At 43.5% G+C, this 26,859-nt stretch overlaps 1 protein-coding gene across 1 annotated transcript in view; it reads left to right on the top strand.

Moving 5' to 3' along the window:
• dscaml1 (Down syndrome cell adhesion molecule like 1) overlaps positions 1-26,859 on the top strand; it is a 781,005-nt gene that overhangs the window by 539,764 nt on the left and 214,382 nt on the right. Inside the window, exons 14-16 of the mRNA XM_072283885.1 lie at positions 11,714-11,842; positions 19,670-19,837; positions 26,458-26,528. Of these exons, the coding sequence (XP_072139986.1) occupies positions 11,714-11,842; positions 19,670-19,837; positions 26,458-26,528 (368 nt within the window). The remainder of the gene's footprint in view (positions 1-11,713; positions 11,843-19,669; positions 19,838-26,457; positions 26,529-26,859) is intronic.

The raw sequence follows: 26,859 nt of genomic DNA, 5'->3' as shown, positions 1-26,859 counted from the left end.
ATCTCGGACAGTGCTCAGACGCCGTGGAATGCCTGCCTGTCATGGAGGAACTTGATGCATTGCCGACTGCCGAAGAGCTGAGTAAAGCCATCGACAGCCTGCCCACTGGGAAGGCACCAGGGTTGGATAGCATTCCACCAGAGGCCATCAAATGTGCAAAGGGCATCCTGCTAAACCACCTGTATGAACTACTGTGCCGGTGCTGGACAGAGGGAGCAGTGCCGCAAGACATGAGACACTGCAACATTGTCACCATATATAAGAACAAAGGGGACAGAAGCGACTGTAACAACTACAGGGGAATCTCCTTGCTGAGCATCGTTGGGAAGGTCTTCGCCCGCGTGGTCCTGAACAGACTGCAGAAAATAGCCGAAAGGGTATATCCCGAGTCTCAGTGCGGTTTCAGGTCGGAACGCTCCACAATTGACATGATCTTCTCCCTTTGACAGCTACAAGAGAAATGCAGAGAGCAAAGACAACCACTCTACATCACTTTCATTGACCTTACGATGGCCTTCGACCTTGTGAGCAGAGATGGCCTGTTCAAAATCCTCGCCAGGATTGGTTGTCCCCCGAGGCTCCTCAGAATAGTTCAGTCGTTCCACACAGACATGAAGGGTGTCGTTCGGTTCGATGGCTCTTCTTCGGAGGCCTTCAATATCCGCAGCGGTGTGAAGCAGGGCTGTGTGCTTGCCCCCACTCTGCTTGGCATCTTCTTTGCAGTCATGCTGAAGCATGCCTTTGGAACATCAACTGATGGTGTCTACCTCCACACCAGATCGGATGGGAGGCTGTTCAGTCTGTCCCGGTTGAGGGGGAAAACCAAGGTTCGTGAAGTACTCATCAGGGACATGTTCGCAGACGACGTGGCACTGGCAACACACTCTGAAGAGCAACTGCAACGCCTCATGGACAGCTTCCCAAGAGCCTGCCAGGACTTCAGCTTGACCATCAGCCTGAAGAAAACCAACGTGTTGGGCCAAGGCGTTGAGCACCCCCTGCCATTACCATCAACAACTATGTAGTTCACGAGTTTACATACCTTGGCTCCACCATCACGGACAGCCTCTCCCTAGACCGCGAGATCAACAGACGGATTGGACGAGCAGCCTCAACATTCGCCAGGCTGACAAAGAGAGTCTGGGAGAACAGAAAGCTGACGACGCACACCATAGTCATAGTCTTAGTCATAGTCGTACTTTATTGATCCCGGGGGAAATTGGTTTTCGTTACAGTTGCACCATAAATAATAAATAGTAATAGAACCATAAATAGTTAAATAGTAATATGTTAATTATGCCAGTAAATTGTGAAATAAATCCAGGACCCAGCCTATCAACTCAGGGTGTCTGACCCTCCAAGGGAGGAGTTGTAAAGTTTGATGGCCACAGGCAGGAATGACTTCCTATGACGCTCTGTGCTGCATCTCGGAGGAATGAGTCTCTGGCTGAATGTACTCGTGTGCCCACCCAGTACATTATGTAGCGGATGGGAGACATTGACCAAGATGGCATGCAACTTAGCCAGCATCCTCTTTTCAGACACCACCGTGAGAGAGTCCAGTCCCAGCCCCACAACATCACTGGCCTTACGAATGAGTTTGTTGATTCTTTTGGTGTCTGCTACCCTCAGCCTGCTGCCCCAGCACACAACAGCAAACATGATAACACTGACCACCGCAGACTTGTAGAACATCCTCAGTATCGTCCGGCAGATGTTAAAGGACCTCAGTCTCCTCAGGAAATAGAGACGGCTCTGACCCTTCTTGTAGACAGTTACAGTCTACAGGGCCCGCGTCCTCAGCACACTGCTTTACGGCAGCGAGACCTGGAGCCTCTACTACAGACAAGAGCAGCGTCTCAACGCCTTCCACCTTCGCAGCCTGAGATGCATCCTGGACATCACGTGGACTGACCAAGTCACCAACAATGAGGTCCTGGCCCGCGCCTAGATACCTAGCCTCTTCACCCTGCTCCAACAACACCGTCTCCGCTTGCTGGGCCATGTACACCGCATGTCAGACGGGAGGATCCTGAAAGGCCTGCTGTACGGGGAACTGGCCTCCGCCAAGAGAGCACAAGGGTGGCCCCATCTTCGTTTCAAAGACGTTTGCAAGAGAGACATGAAGTCTCTGAAAATGAACATCGAGAGGTGGGAGGACATCGCAAGCAATCGCTCTCACTGGAGGCTGGAACTACGCAGAGGTTTAAAAAGAGGAGAGGAGAAGCTGAGGCTTGCTGCTGAAGAAAAGTGCACTCGTTGGGAAAACAGCACCAAGACAACACTGGAGGACAGCGCCTTCAAGTGCAGTTGCTGCAGCCGAGACTGTCACTCCCGTGTGGGCCTCTACAGCCACAACAGACGCTGCTCTAACACAGACTGAAGCAAGACTTTCCAGGCGCAGATCCATGATCTCGGGAGACCATGGTCTTGTGGAATGCACTGCCTGAGTCAGTGGTGGAGGCAGATACACTGGTGAAGTTTAGGAGACTACTAGACAGGTATATGGAGGAATTTAAGGTGGGGGGTTATATGGGAGGCAGGGTTTGAGGGTCGGCACAACATTGTGGGCCGAAGGGCCTGTACTGTGCTGTACTATTCTATGTTCTGTGTTCTAACAGATGCCACCATGAACTATTTAATAAACATATGTAAACTTAATGTAACTCAGTTTTTCACCATATTTATTTATCATGTATTTCATTGCACTGCTGCCGTAAAGCTAACAAATTTTACGACAGATATTAAATCTGATTCTGATCCTGATTGTATATAATAAACACTTAAAAAATGTTGGACTTTGTGTCTGAAATATAGTTCTAGGGAGGCTAACAAAAGTAGTTGCAGAACCAGAGATCAATGTGCATATACATGCAGTGCTGGAGGAACTCAGCAAGTCAGGCAGCATCTATGAAGGGAAATAAATGGTCAATGTTTTGGACTGAGACCTTTCATCATTGGCCAAAATGTTGACTGTATTTTCCCTTATATAGATGCTGCCTAACCTGCGGAGTTTCTCCAGCATTTTGTGTGTGTTGCTCAAGATTTCCAGCCTCTGCAGCATCTCTTGTGTTCATGATCAGTGTGTATATAATTTGAATGCCGCACATTTAGTGTGTACAATGGAGAAAGGTTTACATCCAAAAGTTCCTTGAAGTTTTGAACCTGTCCTTTCAGCCAAAGGAAATTTGTGATGGCCCTCTCGTACTCTGAGCTAACAGATGATGTTCATTCTCATGCTACATGGTACTCCAATTTCCTGTTTTAAGGGCATCAGTAATACTCATCCACAATGTATAGTTTTCAAGGGCATAAGGCTTATGATGTTCTTCGATATTAAATTATTGATTTCCCAATAAAATATAGAAGTAACTGAAGAAGCATTGTGGAAAGGCTTATTCACAAATTACTTTCTCCTTCAATCTCAGATAGAAGACAGTGAAATTTAGGCTGTGCATATGTACTGTTAAAGTCTATTGCAGGGATGTTGGCTCCAAAAGCATTTTGTCAGCCACAGTGTAACTAAATAAGCTTCTTCTATGCTCATGATTTATTTGTGTGTAGCTTTGCTCATCTCCTCAGGAGATGAGCTGATGGGTTCCATTTTCTGGAGACCATGAGCCAAGACTTTTCTACTCATGTTCTGGCTTGGTGCCGTGTGAGATTGGTTCAAGGTAGATATTGTTCATCCTGCAGATAATGTGTTTTAGCAGTTCATTCGAGAAAAAATAAAATCTGCTCATGGCCTTGACCTAGCAAAGACACATATTTATTCTCTCCAGTTTTAGGTGTTCACAGTACACCTGAGAAAGCCTTGATTCACAAAAACAGGAACAGCCATTGAGTTCTCAAATCAGCTCTGCCATTCAGTTGCAACTAGACTGATCTGTATCTAATCACTATTTGTATGACTTTATTCTACATCATTTTATACTTTTGCCTACAGACAATCTATTGATCTTGATCTTCTAATGTTTTTAATTGTTCTTACCTCAACCTTACCTCTGCTGAACACTATGGGGTGTCAGCATAAAAGTTTGTAGAAAACAAATTGCCTTGGGTCTGTGATTATAAATCCCAGAGCAATTTCTTTGAAAGAAACTTAGCTACTCATCCGAATTAATTAGTTTGATCCTGATGTAGCTGCCTTCACGTATACACAAATATTAAGGACAGAGGTGTCCACGTGGTTCTTCAAGCCAGCTCCACCAACCAAGCTGGGGCCTTAGTAATACTTTTATGCCAAGTTGATTGTCTCATGGACTAATAATACTGTATTCGAAGAAGGAAGTCTGAGAATCGGAGCGGGAGTGTGGAGGAAGCCATTTTTGAATTTTTCGGTTTTTTTTCCATCGGCATTCAGAGAGGCGGGACTGCGCAGGCGTGTGACGTCGGGCAGTGAAGCGCGGAAGACTTAAAAGGACAGAAATCCTGATTCTGGTTTAATTCGAAGAAGGAAGCCTGAGAATTGGAGCGGGAGTGCAGAGGAAGCCATTTTTGAATTTTTCGGTTTTTTTCCATCGACGTTCAGAGAGGCAGGATTGCGCAGGCGTGTGACGTCGGGTAGTGAAGCGCAGATGATTTAAAAGGAACAGAGCCTCATACAACGGGCAGCGTAGTTTGCGGGCGGCAGAGTGAGCCGGGAGCAGAGTGAAGGCTTAAGGGCTTCGGCTTAACGGGCTTAGGCGGAAATGGGCGAGGCGAGAAAGGTTTGGTATTCATTTTTGTTGTTATTTGAGGAGGGAAGAAGTATGAGTGTGAGGGTAGTTTGTTGTTCTCGGTGCCGGATGTGGGAGGTCCTGGAGTCTCCAAGCCTCCCGGACGTCCACATCTGCGCCAAGTGCATCGAGATGCAGCTCCTAAGGGACCGTGTTACGGAACTGGAGCTGCAGCTCGATGATCTTCGTCTAGTCAGGAAGAGTGAGGAGTTGATAGAGAGGAGTTACAGGCAGCTGGTCACACCGGGGCCACGGGAGGCAGACAACTGGGTCACGGTTAGGAGGGGGAAGGGGAAGAGTCAGGTAATAGGGAGTACCCCGGTGGCTGTGCCCCTTGACAACAGGTACTCCTGTTTGAGTACTGTTGTGGGGGACAGCTTACCCGGGGGAAGCGACAGTGGCCGTGCCTCCGGCACAGAGTCCGGCCCTGTAGCTCAGAAGGGTAGGGGAAGGAAGAGGAGGGCAGTTGTAATAGGGGACTTGATAGTAAGGGGGTCAGAATGGCGATTCTGTGGGCGCAGTCCAGAGACCCGGGTGGTAGCTTGCCTCCCTGGTGCCAGGGTCCGGGATATTTCTGATCGCGTCCAAGATATCCTGAAGTGGGAGGGTGAGGAGCCAGAGGTCGTGGTATATATAGGTACCAATGACATAGGTAGGAAAAGGGAAGAGGTCCTGAAGGGAGAATATAGGGAGTTAGGAAGGGAGTTGAGAAAAAGGACCGCAAAGGTAGTAATCTCGGGATTACTGCCTGTGCCACGCGACAGTGAGAGTAGGAATGCAATGAGGTGGAGGATAAATGCGTGGCTGAGGGATTGGAGCAGGGGGCAGGGATTCAAGTTTTTGAATCATTGGGACCTCTTTTGGCGCAGGTATGACCTGTACAAAAGGGACGGGTTACACTTGAACCCTAGGGGGACCAATATCCTGGCAGGGAGATTTGCGAGGGCTACTGAGGTGACTTTAAACTAGAATGGTTGGGGGGTGGGAATCAAATTAAAGAGACTAGGAGAGAGGAGGTTAGTTCACAACAGGGGGATGGGAACAAGTGCAGAGAGACAGAGGGGTGTAAAATGAGGGTAGAAGCAAAAAGTAGTAAGGTGAAAAGTAAAGATGGCAGGCTGGCGAGTCCAGGGCAAAAATCAAAAAGGGCCACTTTTCAACATAATTGTATAAGGGCTAAGAGTGTTGTAAAAGCAAGCCTGAAGGCTTTGTGTGTCAATGCAAGGAGCATTCGTAACAAGGTGGATGAATTAAAAATGCAGATTGTTATCAATGAATATGATATAGTTGGGATCACAGAGACATGGCTCCAGGGTGGCCAGGGATGGGAGCTCAACATTCAGGGATATTCAATATTCAGGAAGGATAGACATGAAAGAAAAGGAGGTGGGGGAGCATTGCTGGTTAGAGAGGAGATTAACGCAATAGAAAGGAAGGACATTAGCCGGGAGGATGTGGAATCGATATGGGTAGAGCTGCATAACACTAAGGGGCAGAAAATGCTGGTGGGAGTTGTGCACAGGCCACCAAACAGTAGTAGTGAGGTTGGGGATGGTATTAAACAGGAAATTAGAAATGTGTGCAATAAAGGAACAGCAGTTATAATGGGTAACTTCAATCTACATATAGATTGGGTGAACCAAATTGGTAAGGGTGCTGAGGAAAAGGATTTCTTGGAATGTATGCGGGATGGTTTTTTGAACCAACATGTCGAGGAACCAACTAGAGAGCAGGCTATTCTAGACCTAGTATTGAGCAATGAGGAAGGGTTAATTAGCAATCTTGTCGTGAGAGGCCCCTTGGGTAAGAGTGACCATAATATGGTGGAATTCTTTATTAAGATGGAGAGTGACATAGTTAATTCAGAAACAAAGGTTCTGAACTTAAAGAAGGGTAACTTTGAAGGTATGAGATGTGAATTATCTAAGATAGACTGGCAAATGACACTTAAAGGGTTGACGGTGGATGTGCAATGGCAAGCATTTAAAGGTTGCATGGATGAACTACAACAATTGTTCATCCCAGTTTGGCAAAATAATAAATCAAGGAAGGTAGTGCACCCGTGGCTGACAAGGGAAATTAGGGATAGTATCAATTCCAAAGAAGAAGCATACAAATTAGCCAGAAAAAGTGGCTCACCCGAGGACTGGGAGAAATTCAGAGTCCAGCAGAGGAGGACAAAGGGCTTAATTAGCAAGGGGAAAAAAGATTATGAGAGAAAACTGGCAGGGAACATAAAAACTGACTGTAAAAGCTTTTATAGATATGTGAAAAGAAAAAGATTGGTTAAGACAAATGTAGGTCCCCTACAGACAGAAACAGGTGAATTGAATATGGGGAGCAAGGACATGGCAGACCAATTGAATAACTACTTTGGTTCTGTCTTCACTAAGGAGGACATAAATAATCTTCCAGAAATAGTAGGGGACGGAGGGTCCAGTGAGATGGAGGAACTGAGGGAAATACATGTTAGTAGGGAAGTGGTGTTAGGTAAATTGAAGGGATTAAAGGCAGATAAATCCCTAGGGCCAGATGGTCTGCATCCCAGAGTGCTTAAGGAAGTAGCCCAAGAAATAGTGGATGCATTAGTGATAATTTTTCAAAACTCTTTAGATTCTGGACTAGTTCCTGAGGATTGGAGGGTGGCTAATGTAAACCCGCTTTTTAAAAAAGGAGGGAGAGAGAAACCAGGGAATTATAGACCGGTTAGCCTGACATTGGTAGTGGGGAAAATGCTGGAGTCAGTTATCAAAGATGTGATAACAGCACATTTGGAAAGCGGTGAAATCATCGGACAAAGTCAGCATGGATTTGTGAAAGGAAAATCATGTCTAACGAATCTCATAGAATTTTTTGAGGATGTAACTAGTAGAGTGGATAGGGGAGAACCAGTGGATGTGGTATATTTGGATTTTCAAAAGGCTTTTGACAAGGTCCCACACAGGAGATTAGTGTACAAACTTAAAGCACACAGTATTGGGGGTAAGGTATTGATGTGGATAGAGAATTGGTTGGCAGACAGGAAGCAAAGAGTGGGAATAAACGGGACCTTTTCAGAATGGCAGGCGGTGACTAGTGGGGTACCGCAAGGCTCAGTGCTGGGACCCCAGTTGTTTACAATATATATTAATGACTTAGATGAGGGAATTAAATGCAGCATCTCCAAGTTTATGGATGACACGAAGCTGGGTGGCAGTGTTAGCTGTGAGGAGGATGCTAAGAGGATGCAGGGTGACTTGGATAGGTTAGGTGAGTGGGCAAATTCATGGCAGATGCAATTTAATGTGGATAAATGTGAAGTTATCCACTTTGGTGGCAAAAACAGGAAAACAGATTATTAGCTGAATGGTGGTCGATTAGGAAAAGGGGAGGTGCAACGAGACCTGGGTGTCATTATACACCAGTCATTGAAAGTGGGCATGCAGGTACAGCAGGCGATGAAAAAGGTGAATGGTATGCTGGCATTCATAGCAAGAGGATTCGAGTACAGGAGCAGGGAGGTTAACTGCAGTTGTACAAGGCCTTGGTGAGACTGCACCTGGAATATTGTGTACAGTTTTGGTCCCCTAATCTGAGGAAAGACATCCTTGCCATAGAGGGAGTACAAAGAAGGTTCACCAGATTGATTCCTGGGATGGCAGGACTTTCATATGATGAAAGACTGGATCGACTAGGCTTATACTCGTTGGAATTTAGAAGATTGAGGGGGGATCTTACTGAAACGTATAAAATCCTAAAGGGGTTGGACAGGCTAGATGCAGGAAGATTGTTCCCGATGCTGGGGAAGTCCAGAACGAGGGGTCACAGTTTGAGGATAAAGGGGAAGCCTTTTAGGACCGAGATTAGGAAAAACTTCTTCACACAGAGAGTGGTGAATCTGTGGAATTCTCTGCCACAGGAAACAGTTGAGGCCAGTTCATTGGCTATATTTAAGAGGGAGTTAGATTTGGCCCTTGTGGCTGAAGGGATCAGGGGGTATGGGGGGAAGGCTGGTGCAGGGTTCTGAGTTGGATGATCAGCCATGATCATACGGAATGGCGGTGCAGGCTTGAAGGGCCGAATGGCCTACTCCTGCACCTATTTTCTATGTTTCTATACCAAACTCAGCCTTAAGTAAACTCAGTGGCCACTTTATTCGGTACAGGAGTGGAACCCAGTGTGGTCTTCTGCTGCTGTAGTATACACACACTTCACGGTTCTACAAGTTGTGCATTCAGAGGTGCTCTTCTGCACACAGCTGTTGTAATGTGTGGTTATTTGAGTTACTGTCACTTTCCTGTCAGCTTGAACCAGTCTGGCTATTCTCCTCTGACCTCCCTCATTAACAAGACATTTTCACCCACAGAGCTGTTGCTCACTGAATGTTTTTTTTTGTTTTTCTCACCATTCTCTGTAACTCTAGAGACTGCTGTGCATGGAAATCCCAGGAGATCAGCAGTTTCTGAGATACTCAAACCACCCCATCTGGCACCAACAATCATTTCATGGTCAAAGTCACTTAGATCACATTTCTTCCTCACTCTGGTGTTTAGTCTGAACAGCAACTAAACCCCCTGACTACGTCTGCATGCTTTTACGCATTGAGCTGCTGCCACATAATCGGCTGATTTGATATTTTCATTAAAGAGCAGGTGTACAGCTGTATCTAATAAAGTGGCCACCGGATGTATATCGAATGTCGACTCCAATAATATCAAGGGAGAAGTATTTCAATGACTCTCAATCTTCTCATCGCTACCTTAACTGGACACCTGTCGTTCTGAAACCATGCCTTTGATTTCCCTCATTAAGGGAAGCATTTTCTCACCATCTAGTTTGTCAAACACTTTAAAAATCATATAAGTTTCATTGAGATCACATCTATTCATCTAAACATTAATGTATATGAGCCCAACCTGCTCAGAATTTCTTTATAAGAGAACCATTTTATCCATGAAACCAGTCCCATTCACAATCAGTCTGAAATGCCTCAAATTATTCCTGAAGAGGAAGACCATATATGTATGTAGTGCTTCAGGTGCAGTCTCACCAATGCCCTGTACCAATGCCCAATTATCAAGGAACACCTGGGCAAGTCCTTTATGATCACCATTTAGATAGTATGGAAGTCCTGTGATTGAAATTAACTCTCATCATTTTGACCAAGTGACCTCAGATGCTGTTAAACTGAAAAACCATCTGGAGTGTTTGAAGTTCTTTTTGTGTGGGGTTTAACAAGGTCATAGACCAAGACTGCCATGTCCCAGTAACGCTGTGAGTGGAGGAGAGTTTAATGAGTTGATTAACCTCACTGCTACTCTCCTTTGATTCTTTTCCTTGAAAGCTTCTTCCTTTTTTTGTCAACAGTGGAAGGCAGCAGTTACTTATCCAAACCATTTCTTATTCTGTGTTGAACTTCTTTTACTTTAGTTTCTAAACAATGGCAGCAAAATAATTAATGCAAATTTCATAAATCATCACAACTTAGATTAGATTAGATTCAACTTTATTGTCATTGTGCCAAGTACAGATACAAAGCCAATGAAATGCATTTAGCATCTAACCAGAAATGCAAAGAATAGTGTTATTTGCAAAATAACTATGAATAAAAAGTAAGTGCTACAGCACACAAATATAAAAGTACTGAGACAGTACAATATGGATGCAATACTGCGTGGCGCTGTGAAGTGAGGTTCAGCAGGGTCACTGCCTCAGAGAAGAAGCTCTTCCTGTGCCTGCTGGTGCGGGAATGGAGGCTCCTGTAGCGCCTACCGGATGGGAGGAGAGTAAAAAGTCCATGGTCAGGGTGAGATGCATCCTTGATAATGCTTTTCACCCTGCCCAGGCAGCGTTTATGGTAGATGTTCTCAATGGTGGGCAATTGGGTGCCGATAATCCACTGGGCAGTGTTCACCACACGCTGGAGTGCTTTGCGGTCCGATACGGGACAATTGCCATACCACACTGAGACGCAGTTGGTGAGTATGCTCTCAATGGTACAGCGGTAAAAGTCCGTCAGTATCCTGGGACAGAGGTGAGCTTTCTTGATGCTCCGCAGGAAATAAGGGCACTGTTGTGCCTTTTTGGTCAGGATGGAGGAGTTCAGGGACCAAGTGAGATCCTCGGAAGTGTGGACACCAAGGAAGTTGAAGCTTGATACACGCTCCACTACAGCTCCGTTGATGTAGGTGGGGACGTGAGTGTGGCTCCTAGCATGCCTGAAGTCCACAATGATCTCCTTGGTCTTCTGGGCGTTAAGGGCCTGGTTGTTGTCGGCATACCACACGGCCAGGTGCTGGACCTGGTCTCTGTAGGCCGTCTCATCAACCCTCTGATCAGACCAACCACCGTGGTGTCGTCTGCGAACTTGATTATGGAGTTAGAACCATGTACAGGAACGCAGTCATAGGTGAAAAGGGAGTACAGAAGAAGGCTCAGCACACAGCCTTGAGGCACGCCGGTGTTCAGGGTGAGAGTGGAGGAGGAGAGGTTGTCTAACTTAACTGATTGGGGTCTGTTAGTCAGAAAGTCCAAGGTCCAATTGCAGACGGATGAGCCGATACCAAGCTGGTGAAGTTTAGCGATCAGCTTGGAGGGGATCACAGTATTGAATGCCGAACTAAAGCCAATGAACAGCATTCTGACGTAAGAGTTGGGGCTGTCCAGATGGGTCAGGGCAGAGTGAAGTGCCTTGGAGATGGCGTCCTCTGTGGACCTGCTGGTGCGATAGGCAAATTAATGGGGGTCCAGGGTAGTGGGCAGACAGGAATTCAGATGTGATAGAACCACTCTCTAAACACTTTGCGATGGTGGGGGTGAGTGCAACTGGGCAGAAGTCATTCAGGCCAGTGGCAGTGGAATGCTTATGCATGGCTGTTCCCGGAGAATTGTACTTCAGTTGTTACTTGATTTTGATAAGCTGAATTGCATCATTGTATGGATGAAAATGTTACACATAGCAAGAAAACTGTACAGGAAAGAGTTAATTAACTCCTGTATATCTGTATCCTCCACAGAGCCACCTGACCCTCCTGAGCTGGAGATCAGAGAAGTGAAGGCCCGCAGCATGAATCTCCGCTGGACACAGCGATTTGATGGGAACAGTCTTATCCTTGGCTTTGACATTGAATATAAGAACAAGTCAGGTGGGTAGTCACTGATCTCACTGCATTGGCAATCATTTCACTGTGCACCGATGTCTTCCAAGTGTTTAGCCTCATTCCAGTCCCCAAACTTCCCACTTTGTAAACCAGATTAAACCCCATGATAAGCGCCTGTATCACCTCTATCATAGGATATGGCATGGCCATCATTTCAGTTGCCTTTGTCATCTGCCTCACATTCCTGCTTTCAGCCATTCCAGTTACCTCCCGGTTGATCTCTGCCTTCCTCTCCAATAAAGCAAAGCTCCACCACATCATACCTGGTCCCTTTCATTGAGCATAAGGCCTCTAACATATATTGATTTCTAAACCACTAGCACCTTGTTTTTTTAAAACTTTTCTCCTTGTGTTCAACCACCTCACTCATTCTGATATCTGTGACTAAAGGTTAGCTTTATTTGTCAGATGTTCATCAAAAGATACTCTGAAATGTGTCATTTTCATCAATGACAACACAGTCCAATAGACCATTAGACTTTAAGACATAGGAGCAGAATCAGGCCATTCGGCCCATCAAGTTCACTCTGCCATTTCATCATGGCTAATCCCGGATCCCATTCAACCCCCCCACATCTGCCCTTTCACCATACCTCTTGATGCCCCAACCAAACAGGAATCTTAGCAACTTCCACTTCAAGTATACCCACAGACTTGGCCTCCACTGCAGTCTGTGGCAGAGTATTCCACAGATTCACCACTCTTTGGCTAAAAAAAAATCCCTCCTTACCGCTGTTCTAAAAGGTCACCCCTCAATTTTGAGGCTGTACCATCTCGTTCTGGATACCCCCACCATAGGAAACATCCTCTCCATATCCACCCTATCTAGTCCTTTCAACATTTGGTGGGTTTTAATGAGATCCCCATGCATTCTTCTAAATTCTAGTGAGTTCAAGCCCAAAGCTGCCAAATGCTCCTCATATGTTAACCCCTTCATTCCCAGAATCATCCTCGTGAACCTCCTCTGGATTCTCTCCAATGATAACCCATCCTTTCTGAGATAAAGGGCCCAAAACTGTTGACAATGCTCCAAGTGCAGCCTGACTAGTATCTTATAAAGCTTCAGCATATTATCTCCTTGTTTTTATATTCTATTTCCATTGAAATGAATGTCAACATTGCATTTGCGTTCTTTATCACAGACTCAACCTGTGAATTAACATTCTGGGAGTCTTGTACAAGGACTCCTAAGACCTGCTGCACCTCTGATTTCAGGATGTGTATTGTACACATTTCTCTAAATATACCTATTGAAGCCCATTGATGTTTGAATTTTCTCCCCATTCAGGGCCCTAAACAGACCTTCCAGGTGAGGCAACACTGAGCCCGTGAGTCTATTGGGGTCATCTACTGTGTCTGGTGCTCCTGGTGTGGCCTCCTGTATATCAGTGAGACCTGACGTAGATTGGGAGACCGCTTCACCGAGCATCTATGCTCTATCTGCTAGAAAAAGCGGGATCTCCCAGTGGCCACCCATTTTAATTCCACTTTCCATTCCCATTCTGATATGTCCATCCATGGCCTCCTCCACTGTCGGAATGAGGCCACACTAAGGTTGGAGGAACAACACTTATATTCTCTCTGGGTAGCCTCCAGCCTGATGGCATGAACATTGATTTATCAAAGTTCTGGTAATGTCCCCCCCACCTTTCACTATTTCCCATCCCTTTTTCCTTCTCTCACCTATCTCCTTGCCCACCCATCACCTCCCTCTGGTGCTCCTCCCCCTTTTCTTTCTTCCATGGTCTTCTGTCTCTCACCAATCAACCTCCCAGCTCTTTACTTCATCCCTCCCCCTTCAGGTTTCAACTATTGCCTTCTGTTTCTCTCTCACCTCCCCCCACCTTTTAAATCTCCTCAGCTTTTTCTCTCCAGTCCTGCCGAAGGGGTCTCGGCCTGAAACGTTGACTGTACTCTTTTCCGTAAATGCCTGCTGAGTTCCTCCAGCATTTTGTGTGTGTTGCACCAGTAATAGACCTTGGGTTATGAGAAGAAATCAGGAGGGTTCCTGATTAGTAAGGACATGAAAGGTTATGGGGAGAAGGCAGGAGAATGGGGTTGAGAGGGAAAATAATCAGTCATGATTGAATGATGAAGCAGACGGAATGGGCCAAATAGCCTAATTCTGCTCACATGTCTTATATTTTAAAAGACAGGATGAAGGAAAATACCAAATGTTTTTATGGGTATATCAAGAGCAAAATGATAGCAAGGTACAAAACTCGTCATCTTGAAGATCAGTGTGGTCGTTGACGTATGAAGCTAAAAGAGAAGGGGCAGATCTTAAATGTACTGTTTGGATCTATATTTACTCAGGAGACAGAAATAGAGGCTGAAGAACTGAGGCAAAAGAATTGGGCCAAAAGGCCCATTTCTACAGGGTCTGTATGGTGTGTTAAAGCATTGCTCAAGACTCAAAGCAATGTGGTTGATAGGAGAGGCCCTTAATCCATAATCTCCCATTTTGGTGATCACAGAGGAAGGGGTCTGAGAGATGATTATGTGAGTGTGGGGCTTTGGATGGAGATTTGTGTGGGGAAGGCTCAAGCAGTTGATGGGAGGCTTCATGCAGACGGTAAAGTGGACTGCAGAACATGGGCATTGGAATGTTGCTGAGGACATTGGAGTGAAGGGACAGTGGAGTTGAGATGATAGAAAGATAAGGAAAGTGCCTGATAGGAAACCCTGAACTCTCTGAAGGCAATCCTTGTATATGGAACCCTTTGAATAATACCTAATAGGCCCCAGCCTCTCCATTTAAGAGCACCTCAGTTTTCAGGAACTTAACGTGCAAGGTAGTTTTAATTGAGTGACCAATGTTATGCTTAAAGTGCCAGTAACAAATTCAAGCACAGTCTTCTGTTCCAACCTCTGAAGGACCTGCCAAATCAAGGCAGTGCTAAGTTATACTTAGTGGCCACTATATTAGGTACACCTGTTTGTTAATGTAAATATCTAATCAGCCAGTCATGTGGCAGCAACTCAATGCATAAAAAGCATGCAGACATGGTCAAGGGCTCAGTTATTGTTCAGACCAAACATCACAATGGAGGAAGAAATGTGATCTAAGTGACTTTGACCATGACTTTGTTGGTGCCAGATGGGGTGGTTTGAGTATCTCAGAAACTGCTGATCTCCTGGGATTTTCACATACAACAGCTTCTAGAGTTTACAGAGAATGGTATGAAAAACAAAAAAAAACATCCAGTTCCGTGGGTGAAAACATCTTGTTAATGAGAGAGGTCAGAGGAGAATGGCCAAACTGATTCAAGCTGACAGGAAGGTGACAGTAACTCAAATAACCTCACATTAGAGCAGTGGTGTGGTGTGCAGAAGAGCATCTCTGAACACACAACAAATTGAATCTAGAAGTGGATGGGCTACAGCAGCAGATGGACCATGAATATGCACTCAGTGGCCACTTTATTCGGAACAGGAGGTACTTAGTAAAGTGGCCACTGAGTATACGTTAAGATACAACATTAAAACACGTTGATGTAAATGTTAAGATGCCCTAAGGCTTCATTCTGTCTTGGTCGACCATTAAACAGAGCACGTCCTATAAAGTGTGTTAATTCTTACTGTCCTGTAAGCATTGAAGGTCCTTTGAACACCACCTTTACACTGCGTTTAAAATCCAATCTCAACACAGCTCCCGAGACATCATTAAGGGGAGTGCAGCACTTATTCAAGGCTTCTAATTGACAATTTAAATTCATTGCTAGAAATCTAAATCCTGTTGCTGCCATACCAGGAGAGATTAAAATATGATTAAATTTTGTAAATTAATATTGTACAAGGGCTGCAAATATTAATTATATACAGTGTATTCTATCAGAGTTTGATAAGATTGTTGGGTGTTTCATTCATCATCCTTCTGTATAATCAATTCTAATCTGACAAGTTTTTTTTAGTTAATCCATGCATATATTTAATACATTCCTATCAGGTTTACTGATATAAATAAATTATTGTAAGGGATTGCCATTGCCTATAAACAAAATCTGTTGGGTTTAAGCATAATTATTGTTGATTTCCATGTTTTCTGTACATAAATTAATTGATGATATACAGGTTTATAAATTAGCTCAAGTCCTTCTTTTTGATAATATGCCCTTTATCAGATTTAACTTTGGGTTAAATTTGTTCTTCCCAATATGGAATGGAATATAGAGGCTGTACTTCCAAATCTTTGTAATATACACTCAGTGACCACCTTATTATGTGCCTCCTGTACCTAATAAAGTGGCCACTGAGTGTATGTTCATGGTCTTCTGCTGCTGTAGCCCATCCACTTCATGGTTCAATGTATTGTGCATTCGGAGATGCTCTTCTGCACAGCACTGTTGTAACGTGTGGTTATTTGAGTTACTGTCACCTTCCTGTCAGCTTGAACCAGTCTGACCATTCTCCTCTGACCTCTCTCATTAACAAGGTGTTTTCACCCACAGAACTGCCACTCACTAGATTTTTCCTTTTTTTGCACTATTCTCTGTAAACTCTGGAGACTGTTGTGTGTGAAAATCCCAGGAGATCAGCAGTTTCTGAGATACTCGAACCACCCTGTCTGGCACCAATCATCATTCCATGGCCAAGGTCATTTAGATCACATCTCTTCCCCACTCTGATGTTGGTTTTGAACAACAACTGAACCTCTTGACCATGTCTGCATTCTTTTATTCATTGAGTTGCTGCCACATGACTGCCTGATTTGATATATGTATTAATAAGGAGAAGTACTGGTGTACCTAATAAAGTGGCCACTGGATGTAGATTTAATTTACTGCAGATGGCATTCATTTCCCAATTGGCCATTGCCAATACACCATTCTATTGGTCACTGGCACCTGTTCAGACCCACATGGACAAGCTTCCAGCCCTGGATGAAACACCAGAATTTAAAGAAGCATCCCACTCCCATTAAACACCACCACAGCACAGATGGAAATTTGGACCACTTAACTTTTGGAGAGCAAATGAGAATTAAGTACATGAGGGCTTAAATTTAAGATAAGAGGTAAAAATTTTAACAGGGACCTAAGGGACATCTATTTAACACAGAAGCTGGTAGTTATATGGAACAAGCCGCCTGAGGAAGTGGTTGAGACAGGTACAGACTATTGAATGGTTCCATAGTACAATAAAATAGACTCTTCATCTTACAATCCACTTTGTTATGGTCTTGCACATGATTGTTTACCACTTTCTCTGGAGCTGTTACATTCATTCTGCATTGTTATTGCTTTACCTTGTTCTATTTCAGTGCACTGTGTAATGAATTGATCTGGTCGAACAGTATGCAAGGCAAGCTTTTCACTGTACCTCAATGGATGTGACAATAGCACATCCGTTTCAGTTCCAATAACAAACTTTCAAAGACATTTGAACGGGTACATGGATAGGAAAGGTTTAGAGGCATAGAGGCCAAATATAAGCAAAAGAAGCTAGCGTAGATGGGCATCTTGATTGGCATAGATGAGTTGTGCTGAAGGTCCTTTTTCGTGTTATATGACTGTGAGATCTGCCATTGTTACCTCCACAAGTGTAGAGTATTGGGCATAGTGAAGGAAGGGGTATAAAGCAGTGGCAAGGCTATACCCACAAGAGCTAGAATGTCACTTCCAGTTGCATTGGGATATTTTGCAAAGTCTTTAGACCAGAAAATGGTGCATACCAGATGGAAACACAGTACATTTGCTATTTTTATTATTAAAAAGGGTTAGATGTTTCTGACAGAGCCTCCCATTTGTTGTTGTCTGCTGAACTTAGTGACTTGCTAGGCCCTTGCAGAAGGTGATTAGGAGTTGACTGCCATTGTTAGTTCTATGTATGTGCAGAGCAAAAACAATAATGGAGTAGTAGGATTAAATGATTTGACTGAGTCACTTTAGCCATAGTACACAGTTGGCAACTTACAGCGTGGGAGTGATGAACTAGGCCCGCCAAGATAAGAACATGCTCTTGAAAGCCCACGTACAAAGAAAGGGGCCTTCCACAGGTAGGAGGCCCAGTTGATTCACCACGCAATCCATTGCCCACATGCAGATTTGCCATATTATTGCAATCGATCTGGGACAGTTCAGGTACCCCAAGAGGCACATGTAGACAAGAGTCATTAAGGAGAGCAGCATTGTGCTTGGAGTGACCTAATAAAAGAGATGTTTTTGTTTACAACCGTCTGGTATTTCATGATCTTCATCAATAATGCTAGTGTTCTGTTCTAGATTTATTTACAGACTTCAATTTAAATTCAGTAGCTGTGGGGAAATTCAAATATATGTCTCTGGATCATCGGTTCAGGGCCCAGAATACTAAACTAGCTACTGTAGGACGAAGAAGCACTCTTTATAAGTTATTGGGACTAATTAGAGGAAGGTGGATTCTCTCTGACCCATGTCATGCTGAACCATCAGGATTACAAATGTTATGCTGTCAAGCATGCAACCCTTAAAATCTGACCAATTAACTTGACCCTGTTTTTCACTGAAGTGAGTATTTGTATTGAGTAACTTTTGTGAAAAAACAGAATATAACTTCCCTGACTAAAATCTTGGATTATCTGATGATTTGATTGAAGCATTTTGGAATTAAGACTTTTCTGAAATGGGAATGGCTCTAACTTTGTCTACAAGTTTGCTGATGATACTACTCTAGTGGGCGATATTTCAAATAACAATGAATTGGAGTACAAGGGAATCAAGAGCTTAGGGACATGATGTCATGACAGCAACCTTTCCCTTAGTGTCAGCAGAACAAAAGAGCTGGTCATTGGCTTTAGGAAGAGGGGTGGTGCACATGTTGTGTTTGAGAGCTTCAAATTTTTTGGTGTGAACATCACCAATAGCTTATCCTGGGCCGACCATGTTGATGGCATGGTCAAAAAAACTCACCAATGCCTCTACCTCCTCAGGAGGCTAAAAAAATTTGGCATATTCCTATTGACTCTTACCAAATTTTATCGATGCACCATAGAAAGCATTCAGTCTGTATGCAGAATGGCTTGGTATGGCAACTGCTTTGCACGTAACTACAAGAAAGTACGGAGAGTTGTGGATACAGCTCAGCACATTCCAGCAACTGACCTTCTCTTGATGAACTGTATCTATACTTCTCGCTGCCTCAGTAGAGCAGCCAGCACAATCAAAGATCCCAGCCACCCCAGACATTCTCTCTTCTCCTCTCTCTCATCAGTCAAAAGATACAATAGCTTGAAAGCACGTACTACCAGGCTCAAGGATAGCTTCTGTCCCACGGTTGTGATAAGATGGACTGTTGGTTGCACAATCTACCTTGTTATGATCGTGCACCTTATCATTTACTTGCACTGCACTTTGTTGTTAGCTTTTACATTTTATTCTGCATTGTTATTGTTTTACCTTATTCTAGCTCAATGTAGTGTGTAATCATTTGATCTGTATGAACAGTTTGCAAGACAAGTTTTTCCATTGTAAGTTGGTACATGAAACAACAACAAGCTAATACCAATCCCATTCCTGATTTCAATACTCAGTCTAGAAGCACATGGTGTTCCTGCTGATTTCAGGTGTATAGAAGCAAATTGTTTAAAGGGAAATATTTACATCTGTGTCACACCCTTCATAACCTCTGGACTTCCCAAATTCTTTTATAGGCAATTCATTACTCCTAAAGGACAGTCACTATTTAATGTAGGAATGTAAGGTTGGGGCATTAGGATACAAGCCTTAAAGTTGAAATTATTGTCTCAGAAATTTTTCATCATTATCTTCTGGGTTCAAATTTCATTATATCAGATCCTATTAAAAAAACAATTGCTTCTTCTCTCACCAACAGACTCGTGGGACTTAAAGCAGAGTACTCGGAATATCAACCCAACCATAAACCAGGCCAACATTGTGGATCTGCACCCAGCATCCGTCTACAGTATAAGGATCTACTCATTCAACAAGATCGGCAGAAGTGAATCAAGCAAAGAATTAACTGTCAGCACAGAGGAAGCAGGTATCAAGTCAGAATGTGTGGGACAACCACTATCCACTGAAGTCAAATTATCCAGGCCTGAAGCTGTCCCCATACCCTGCTTCAGTTTGTTGAGAGAATGTGGTTAATGTTGAAAGGGAAGTTACACTAAATTTTTAGTTAACCTGATTATCAAATCTGAGCTGCGTACTTTAGGATAGGGCAGCATACTTTAGGGCTTTGAGAGGAGTTAGTGCTTTTCTAAAATGGTGCCAGATGAAAGATTTCAATTAACGGGAGGGAATTGAAGTTTGCAGTCAGTACTAAGAGCAGATTTGATAGGTGGTGTCAATATTTTGTTGGAGAGTCTGTCTCCAGTAGCAGGTCAGCAATTAGAGGACACAGGTTTAAGATCATTGCAAAATTTTGAGAGGAATAAACAGGTTAAAGAGCAAGAATTGGTGTGGCATGGAAGTGTGGTGGTAGCACAACACTTTACAGTACCAGTGACGTTAGTCGGTAGGTTAATTGATCATTGTAAATTCTCCCACAATTAGGCTAAGATTAAATTGGGATTGCTGGGTGGTGTGGACTCGAATGCCAGAAGGGCCTGTTCTGTGCTGTAGCTCAATGAAATAATAAGAAGCTTCTCCCCATAGCAGAGATGTTTAAAGTAAGGAAGGGGTACTTAGGGGAGATCTGAGGAGGGTCTTTTTATTGGCTGGAATGCAGTTGGAATTGGGAACTCCCCGCCTGAGGGTGGGGTGAAGGTGGAATCCCCCACAATGCTTAAAAAGTATCTAAATGAGTACTTGATTTGCAAAGATAGAGAAGGCCTTAATGATGCCACTGTTTAACAGCCTTGACCATCCTGAACAGATCTAAGGGTGCAGGGATTTGGTTCCAGGCATCTATTTACATGAGAGAGCTTCCACTGAGGATGTCCGCAGCCTGTTTAACTGTGAGGCACACCCAGTTTTATTTTCACTTATCATCTATGTGTTTCTATACTATAGGGGCAATGCACCATCACACTGAGTTAGTTTTCTCTTTCTTTTTCCTTGGAGAAACAGAGACCAAGCTTTCTTATGACAGCTGAGATAAGTAAACTCAGCACCAGGCAAAGATTGACATTGGACATTGTGTCCACTTACTGAATCATTGGGCAGTCACATTTTTTTTTACTTTCTTTATTGCAATCAAGCATTGCTTTGAATAATCAGTCATCCGGTTGCAATAATGGACTGGTAAAGTGTGAGGCTGCTAACCCAGATTATGAAAGGAGAGTTGATTGCCCTCTCTGAGACTCTTAAGCGATGAGGGCTGGTTTCAGAGATCTCTCTAGTCTAATTAATGTTATACTGTGCTTAATTATAATGCAACCTCATTAAGGCTTCAGTTCGAAAAAGGGTCAACTTCCAGGATAAAATTCACCAAAATAGCTTAGAGTTCTGTTATTCTCGTGGCACTCTCAGCTCGCACCCAACACTGTCCCCTTATCTCATCAGGTCACCTCTCTCTTATTTACTCAAACTCTCGTCTAGAATTTGATCAATTTGAAAATAAACAGTGCTGAGAGCCACGGGGTGCTAGATCGACAGCAGGGAGCTCTCCTAGGTGCTGAACAGGAATCTGGGGATATTTGTCCAGACTTGATGCCGGAAGCTACAGTCTGGAGTTGTGTGGACGTCTGCATTAGAAACAATCTCTCTGTCTAGATTATTGCTATATGGTGCCTATCTTTGAACCAACTTGATCATTATTTCAATGAGAAACAGGCTTAACTTTCTCAAATAAATTCACCAAATCAAGGTCCTCTGTGCAGTCTGTCCTCAAGGTCACCGATTTTTTAAACCACAATTTTAAATTCCATCACCTTAAGTGATGGTAAAGGCTATACGTAGATTTGGAAGTCATATTAATTATAATATACTCTTTGGTAGGTTAACTTCCAGAATACCTGTGGTGTAAGGGAAAGGATACAAATATGAACCAATTATTTAACCAGAATTGGATTACCATGACTGATATATTCAACTGTTAGGTATTAAGTTCCACCTCACAGGAGGAAAGGTGATTGGATGAGCTGGGTTCTATCCCTGCACGTACAGTTCCCAAATTACCAGTGCAAAAACTCCAGCACAACAATACCAACAGGGTGCTTATTGTTTCAGGTGACACCTTCCAGATGAGATGCTCTCAGGTGGATAGCACACACTATGGCTGTACTTTAGCAAAGAGTAAATGAGTTCTCCTCAGTGTCCTGGCCAATGCTTGCCCCATCAAAAACCTTGTTATAAACATAATTCCTGGTTATTGTTGTTTGCAAAATTTGCAAATTGTTTGCCACACTTGCAACCTTACAGCCATGACAAACTCAAAATTAAAAACCTGCAGATGCTGCAAATCTGAAGGAAAGTCAGTTCTGTTGAAGAGTTGAATCACTAAATCTTTTTCTCCCTCTACAGATACTGTCTGAGCTGCTGAGTGTTTCCTGCTTTCACTGTTTGATATTTCAGAAGTGCTTCATTGGCTAGAGATAGATAGATAGATAAATAAATATACTTTATTGATCCCGAGGGAAATTGGGTTTCATTACAGCCGCACCAACCAAGAATAGAGCATAAATATAGCAATACAAAAACCACAAACAATCAAACAACAATATGCGAACTATGCCAGATGGAAATAAGTCCAGGACCAGCCTATTGGCTCAGGGTTCGATGGCCACAGGCAGGAACAACCTCCCGTGACGCCCGGTGTTGTATTTCGGTGGAATATGGCCGGAGTCCAACAGCAAAAAGTTCAATATCCGGTCTACAAACATGTTCCTCAATCATAATATGACCAGGATTGCGCCATTCATTGTTAACCAGAACAGTAAGCCCCCAACTCCTTTACACTTACCGCTCTCAGTGCACTTCCATTCAGCCCGAACGGTCTGGAAGCCATCCATGGAAAAGCATTAAATAAAGCATTCTATAAAACATTGAAATATATATAAATAGATTTAGATTTATTCATTAATCATGTGTACATCATTGTGTCATTTGCATTAGAAACCAAGACGGTATGAGGATGTGCTCGGGCAGCCTGCAAGTGTCACCGTACATTCCAGCGCCAACATAGCATGCCTACAATGTACAGCAGAACAACACACAGCCAACATACAACAAGCAACAACACCTTATTTTAAAAAGGGCTCTGAAATAAGCCAGAAAATAGGACTGAGAATAGAGAAATCATTGGACACTAGGAAAGAGAGACACTGTTTTTCATGGCATCAGAAAACTTCACAGCCAGTGAAGTACTCTGACACTGTATTCACAGTTGGAGTGTGGGGAATAGATCAGCCAACTTGTATGCAATAAATCCTGACCAGCAACCACAGGATAATGGGCTGATAATCTACTTTTAGTAATGCTGATTGATGGATGATTATTGTCCAGGACTCTGGGGATATCCTCCCTGTTCTTCTTTGGAGGCATGCAGGAGTAAAAAAGAAACCAGTATACGATGGTACAATGTTTATCAGTGAGAAACCAGCTGACACAATCAGTACAAATGATTTTAAATGGCAATGTTAATTATACAGCCTTATCAATAAGAAAGTTAGGTTACTTTTACCCCTGTAGTAGCCCCTATGGAATCTTTAGTGAGAGAGCAAACAACACTTTAGTTAATATGTTGTATGAAAGATAGCACTTCTGACATGTAGTCCTAATCAACTATGGGCCTAGACTTTCCTACTCAATTCATTGGAACCCAGAGTTCTGTGACCCAGATGTAAGAGGTCACCAATGAAGCCAATTATACAGTGTTGCACCTGTGATGAAGCTGCAGAGATGATTAATTGGGCATGTTGCCACTGGAACTTTAATTGGCGATGCAGCAATTTACCAGAGATGAAGTGGTTTTCAAAGCATAACCTGAGAATAAGAGAATGTTTGAATTAGTCAAGCTACGACTTGTCCATGTGCGATACATTGCCATGTGGTCATGTAGAGTCTTGACTCTTTTGCTGCTGTGTTTATGGTCACGAGAGGTTTCTTCAGTTGGTTGTTTGACACTTCTGTGGATTGGCAGCAGTTTGGTTGCTTGGTGAATCTTTGTTGTTTTGTACAGGATCTCCCCCAATGAGTGCTCAAAGACATCACGTGTTAAACTGTAAATAACCTGTAATGCCGAGTCTTTATGTTTATTTAAGGCAGAGGTTGATAGGTCCTTGATTGGTCAGGGTACGAAGGAATATGGGGAGAAGGCAGGAGATTAGAGCTGAGAGGAAAATTGGATCAGCCATGATGAAATGGCGGCGCAAACTCAATGGGCCAAATGGCTTAATTCTGCTCCTAGAAGAAGGCGAATGCAATGTTGGCATTCATTTGTAGAGGAATAGAGTATAGGAGCAGGGATGTGATGTTGAGGCTCTATAAGGCGCTGGTAAGACCTCACTTGGAGTACTGTGGGCAGTTTTGGTCTCCTTATTTAAGAAAGGATGTGCTGACGTTGGAGAGGGTTCAGAGAAGATTCACTAGAATGATTCTGGGAATGAGAGGGTTAACATATGAGGAACGTTTGTCCGCTCTTGGACTGTATTCCTTGGAGTTTAGAAGAATGAGGGGGGACCTCATAGAAACATTTCGAATGTTGAAAGGCATGGACAGAGCGGATGTGGCAAAATTGTTTCCCATGGTGGGGGAGTCTAGTACGAGAGGGCATGACTTAAGGATTGAAGGATGCCCATTCAGAACAGAGATGCGAAGAAATTTTTTTAGCCAGAGGGTGGTGAATCTATGGAATTTGTTGCCACGGGTGGCAGTGGAGGCCAAGTCATTGGGTGTATTTAAGGCAGAGATTGATAGGTATCTGAGTATCCAGGGCATCAAAGGTTATGGTGAGAAGGTGGGGGAGTGGGACTAAATGGGAGAATGGATCAGCTCATTATAAAATGGCGGAGCAGACTCGATGGGCCGAATGGCCGACTTCTGCTCCTTTGTCTTATGGTCTATATCTTATGGGCTTATGGTTTTGGTGGCTCTCTGGTTGTTGACCCAAGAGAAGTTATTCATTTGTGTGCCTACCTGCGGAAGGCATGAAGGCAAAGATTAATTCTATTTTCACCTGGGGTATTTAGCAAAAAAGAGTCAGTAGTACATGTAACCTAGTTGCTTCCCTCCTTCCGCTAATCCAGACATAGAAATCTTTGTTTTTAATCAAAGCATGAAATAGTGAAATAATCATTCCATCATACTCACTGTTTAGTGCTTCAACCTGAGTTGTAATTAACTCCCTCTTTTTGATAAAAATGTCTTTTATTTATTTGAAAAACATATATATTTCAGGCACTTTCTGTAACCTGTGGACATTGAAATTAATCTGTTGTCAATTACCATTCTTTCTAACTGTCTTACCTGCTTTTACGGGTTTTGATTATATTTCAGTGAAGTCAACAGCTGGGGAATGCAAAACAGAAACAAAATTTATTCACCACAACTATAAAACTAAAATTTGGTGCAAAGCAGTGGTAAATACAGTGTTTTTTTTAAGAATGTCCATAAAACTCCTGATCTGTGGTTGAGACAAAGAAGCAAAGAGTTTGCACATATAAGGAATGCTTTGTGTTTGCAGGAAGTCTCAGGGGACTTCATGACTAGTGCAGTCTTGAAGCTCATTCTTTGTTCTAATCCAAAATATCATAGTCAGCAGACTGTGGTAAATAACACAACAGTAGGTTTTGTGAGTGTTCAGTGAGAAATGAGGGCTGTCGAGGAGAACACAATGCATGTCTGCAGACTGCCTTGTTCTTTTCCCATTCGCCAGAGCAAGCTTTAGTTTAACATCTTACTTGAAAGACAGCATCTCCAACTGTGCAGCGCTTCCTCAGTACTGTATTGAAGAACCAACCTAGACTTCATTTGCAAACCCTATTACTTACAAAAAAAAAAGTGCAAAAGAACAACAGTGAGCTAGTGCTCATGAGTTCATGGACTGTTCAGAAATCTGATGGCGAAGGGGAAAAAACTATTCCTTAAAAGCTGAATGTAGCTCTTCAGGCTCCTGTATCCCGCCTCACCCCCCCCCCCCCCATGGTAGCAATGAAAAGAGACATGTCCCGGGTGGTGAGGGTCCTTAATGATGGATACTGCCTCTTGAAGATGTTCTTGATGGTGGGAAGGGTTGTATCTGTGATGGAGTTGGCTGAGACTACAACTCTGCAGCTTTTTATCGATCCTGCACGTTGGAGCTTCCATATCAAGTGGTGATGTGACCCGTCAAAATGCTTTCTACCATGCCACAGCTACTCTTGAGTCCTGTGCACTTCATGTACACATGAGAGGTTCTCGGGTCTATTTCCCATGTGAGTGCATGTAAACACAGATTCTGCAGGTGCGAGAAATCCAAAGCAACATACACAAAATTCAGGAGGAACTCTGCAGGTCAGGCGGCATTTACAGAGGGAAATAAATAGTCGATAATTTGGGCCATGACCCTTCATCAGGACTGAACTTAATACAGAACTTGTGTTTGAAACTATGAGCGGAAAAATCCACCTTGGACAATCAAATATTGTTTGTGACTGAAGTGTTGGCAAGTGATCCAATGGGAACATCTCATCCATATATACAGTATATAACACTGGATCCTCATTTCCTTTCTTTCAGCTCCAGACGGCCCACCCATGGATGTCATATTAGAGCCTGTCACATCTCAGAGCATCAGAGTGACCTGGAAGGTAATTTTATTCTTTTCCTATTGCTCCTCAGTGGAGCTGCAAGGTTTCTGCATATATTTCCATACATTGTATCTAAACGAACAGTGTCTATGGCGGGAAAAGTCCTTCCTCAATTTCCTATGCTTTCCAGTCTCATTTTTTTTCCCCTCTGTTGTGATTCTGTGTGTTCCACAGAAACAGAATTCCACAGAATTTGAGACATGTCATACGGCACTCAGCAAAGATTGGTCTTCATAGCCCAATCTGGGCACACACTCAGCAGTTGTGTCCAAGCTGGGAAAGCACCAGGGGAATTCCTTAAGGTCACCTTCAACTCAAGACTGGGCTGTTA

This window comes from Mobula birostris, chromosome 20 (genome assembly GCF_030028105.1).
Source record: "Mobula birostris isolate sMobBir1 chromosome 20, sMobBir1.hap1, whole genome shotgun sequence".
Taxonomy (NCBI): Eukaryota; Metazoa; Chordata; class Chondrichthyes; order Myliobatiformes; family Myliobatidae; genus Mobula; species Mobula birostris.
Note: the sequence above shows the minus strand (reverse complement) of the source record. Positions and strands in the feature narration are given on the sequence as shown.